Here is a 3,853-nt window from a genome sequence, read left to right as displayed (position 1 = left end):
AGAGCCGCGGCCCCGGGCCGCCCCCCGGGCCCTCCGCCCGACACCCCGGTCCCCCCCGACCTGCCCCGCGGGGCCCTCCGCTCCGCTCCGCGGGGGCTCTCCGCGCCCTCACCCCCCAGCCCCGCGCCGTGCAGTGCCGCCGCGCCCCGGCGCTCCTACCTGCGCGGTGCTGCGGTGCGGTGCGGTGCGGTGCGGTGCGGAGCGGGCGGCTGCCCGGCACCTGCTCCCGCGCCCGCGCCCGCGCCGCCTCACAAAAGCGGCGGCGTCAGGTGGCAGCAGACGGACTGCGCGGCCATTGGCGGCGGCGGGGCGCGGCGGGCGCCGGTTGGGCCGCAGGCGGCGGGGGCGGGCGCGGGTCGCTGACGCCAGTGCGGGTCCGGTGGGGAGGCGGGGCCGCGCCCCGCGCCGTCTTTGTGCTCGCCGGCAGCCCCGGCAGCGCCGCCGCCTCCCGCCGCCTCCCTCAGCTCCGCGCGGCGCGGCGGGCGGCTCCGCTCCGCTCCGCTCCGCTCTGCTCTGCACCGCTCTGCACCGCACCGCTCGGCCCCGCACCGCACCGCACCGCACCGCCCCGCCCCGCGCTATGTGTGCCGGCGCTCCCCTGCCTCCTCGCGGCCGCTTCCCACCCGGCGGGGCGCTCCCGGCCCCGCTCTGAGAGCGCGGCGGGGCAGGGAGCCAGCGGAGCGCAGCCCGGACGTGCCGCCCGGCGCGGAGCGGAGCGAAGGGAGCGCGGCGCCATGCGGGGCCCGGGGCTGGGGCTGGGGCTGGGGCTGCTGCTGGGCGCGGCGTGGCTGGCGTGCGGGCAGAACGAGACGGAGCCCATAGTGCTGGAGGGGAAGTGCCTCGTGGTGTGCGACTCCAACCCCACCTCCGACCCCACCGGCACGGCGCTCGGCATCTCCGTGCGCTCCGGCAGCGCCAAGGTCGCCTTCTCCGCCATCCGCAGCACCAACCACGAACCCTCCGAGATGAGCAACCGCACCATGATCATCTACTTCGACCAGGTGGGGCGGGCGCGGCGGGGCGGCGAGGCTCCGGGTGCGCCGCCGCGGGAGGAGAGGAGTTGTCGGGGCAGGTGGCGGGGCCGGGCCGGGGACGCGCCGCCCCGGGGGGCGCTGCCCGCGGGAGGAAGGGGGCGGGGGGGGGGATATACTGGGGGCCGGGGGCGGCCGCGGGACAGCGGGGCTGGGCGGCGGCGGCGGCCCCGCGGAGGTGCTGACAGTGCCCTTCCCTTCCAGGTACTAGTGAATATCGGCAGCAACTTCGACTCGGAGCGGAGCACTTTTATCTCGCCCAGGAAAGGGATTTACAGTTTTAATTTTCACGTGGTGAAAGTGTACAACCGGCAAACCATCCAGGTCAGCCCCAAGCGCCGTCGCCGCGCTCCGCGGGCATCGCGGGAGGGAGCGGAGCGGGTCCGCGGCCCGGCGGGGCCGGGGGCGGTGCGGGCAGCGGTGCGGGGAGCGCACACCTCCCGGCGCTACCCCGCCCGACGGGACGGCGGCGCCCAGAGGGGCCCCGCCAGGCCTCTGCCCGCCCGGGCCGCCCCGGGCCAGGGGTGATATCCCGACGGTCGCCTGCCGTCCCCTGCCAGCCTGGCCGGGCCCCCGGGCTGCCCCGAGTCGCGGAGCGCCGGGGGAAAGCATCCCTGCACAGAGCCCGTGGGAAACCGCGGCCCCCGGTGGGCTCCTCACCCACTCTGGGGTGGCAGAAGGTCTCACAGGGATTTGGGGTGCAGGGAGGCGCCTATGGCATGGATACGATAAGGAATATGGCTCTGGGTGTGTACACGCCTACCCTATACATGCCTTTTGTATGTGGTTCGACGCATACGCACCTCTAGGTAGGGAGAATAAATTACCGGCCTGAAGCCAGGTAGCATAACCTAGGCAGGAAATCTGTCTGCATAGCAATGCACACTGCAAAGGTGATTGTACGGCTGTATAGCACCATTCTGGTGTAAGCGGCTTCACACATCTAGATTGGGCAGGTAGTGTATTATTAATGTGAGGTATGCAGTCCCAGGATCATTAATGCGAGCTGAGCAGAGCTTATTGACTGTGTTGTGGCATATTGTCTTTGCTGCCTAACAAAGGAAAACTACCTCTTGAATACACTTCAAACACACTGACTCCAGCGGCTGTGGCTCTGCTCCTCGCTGTCTCTGAGGTTTCGCATAAAGCCATCTTTCAATAAGTATGAGCAGACCTCTTTTCATAGCCTGGAAACACAGGCACCCTATTGAAATCCTTCAAAATAGGATCAATGTCCTGTTTTATATGCACTGGGTGTTTTGATGTGGTTGTCGGTCTAAAACGGCGGTGAAAGGCTTCTTCCTTTAGAGTACGTACCTTAGCTGGGTTCAGATTGATAATGCGTTTTTACGGGGCTGGAGTTTCAGCTGTCAAAAGAGGCCCTTTCTTAACTAAGCATTTTGCCTGCTAGGAGAGCCCCGGTGGTGTCGTCGCCTGACTTTAATTGACAGAGGGCTTTGTTTTATCTTGCTCTTTAGGTGAGTTTGATGCTAAATGGGTGGCCAGTGATTTCTGCCTTTGCAGGGGACCAAGATGTGACCCGAGAAGCTGCTAGCAATGGAGTCCTGATTCAGATGGAGAAAGGAGACAGAGCTTATCTAAAACTGGAGAGAGGAAACTTGATGGGAGGCTGGAAGTATTCGACATTCTCTGGATTTCTAGTGTTCCCGCTTTAAATCACTTCTCGTCCAAGAAAAGGGAGAGACGCGAGTCAGAATCTCTTACGAATTCCCAAGTCATAGCTGGGTTTAAGGAGTCGTGGACAGCAGACTTTTTAAATTCAAATATTAAAGAAGCTAAATCCTGCTTAGGTTTGTGTACATCTGCTTTGAAGAATTACTACTTATTTCTGTTGTGTTGCAGCCAACAGGCGGGAGACACTATAATTGATCAAACCCCCATTTATATTCTTCTCTCTCCTCCCACAAAATTAGTTCCCATCTCTGTGTCACTGGTGTAATCTGCCATCGTTTCCCCATGGCTTCTGCCTCACACGAGTAGACTTTAGATATTTTCATTGTCCTTTACAGCATATTTTGTAGTTTTGTTTTTAAAACATGTTAATCTTGACTCTTTCTCTGAGTTTAACTTTTAAAAAGAAAAAAAAAAGCAAAGTATTTTTGAATACATGGATGCCATGATGGAAGGGAAAATGCAATTCTTGCTGTGTGCTGGCTGGCAAAAGGAGAAATTTCTACACGAAGAACTATTCACAGCCAAGGCTGACTAGAGTATTTCAATATTTCTATGTAATTCTGAGTGATTGTGAAATTTAAGGCTGCTAAATGTTTTGATGCTTGTTTTGCTCTTGTACAATGTGGCCCAACTAAACGCCAGGAAGTATACTGAACTTTTACTATTACTCTGTAATATATGTGTGAATATCGAAAATTAATTTTTGCTTTAATTCAATAAAGTTTAAATGGGACTTTTATTTTTCTTAACCAGACATAAGGTTTCTCAATGCAGGCAGGCGGGGGGAGGAGGCTCGGCGCGGTCCCGGGGCCGCGGCGGTGGGGCCGGAGCGGGCCGGGGGAGCCCCCGCAGCCGCAGCCCCCCTTCCCCCTCTGCGCCCTGCGCGGGGCTCCGCGGCTCGGCGCGGTCGCGCAAGCCCCGCGGGCGGCGCCGGCAGCCCGAGCCGACCCGTCGCTAGGAAGTTTCCCGCTGACTCTTAACGCCGCTTATTTATAGCGTTTATCTGTATTATATTCTATAAACCAGATCGCATTTTATACGGCCGCCTAAAAATACCTGACAATGTATACTTCGATGCCAGTATTATTTATTTGCTAGTATTATTTTGTTTACAGTCTTTTAAAGAT

At 59.7% G+C, this 3,853-nt stretch overlaps 1 protein-coding gene across 1 annotated transcript; it reads left to right on the top strand.

Moving 5' to 3' along the window:
• Positions 1-734: 734 nt before the first annotated feature.
• CBLN1 (cerebellin 1 precursor) lies at positions 735-3,580 on the top strand (the record flags this gene model as incomplete). Its single annotated transcript, XM_082489509.1, has 3 exons — positions 735-1,001; positions 1,236-1,355; positions 2,510-3,580. The coding sequence occupies 3 exons, from the start codon at positions 735-737 to the stop codon at positions 2,705-2,707; spliced, it is 585 nt and encodes a 194-aa protein (XP_082345635.1). The 3' UTR covers positions 2,708-3,580.
• Positions 3,581-3,853: the final 273 nt, after the last annotated feature.

Source organism: Vanellus vanellus (assembly GCF_965231255.1).
Source record: "Vanellus vanellus genome assembly, chromosome: 12".
NCBI classification, from domain to species: domain Eukaryota; kingdom Metazoa; phylum Chordata; class Aves; order Charadriiformes; family Charadriidae; genus Vanellus; species Vanellus vanellus.
Note: the sequence above shows the minus strand (reverse complement) of the source record. Positions and strands in the feature narration are given on the sequence as shown.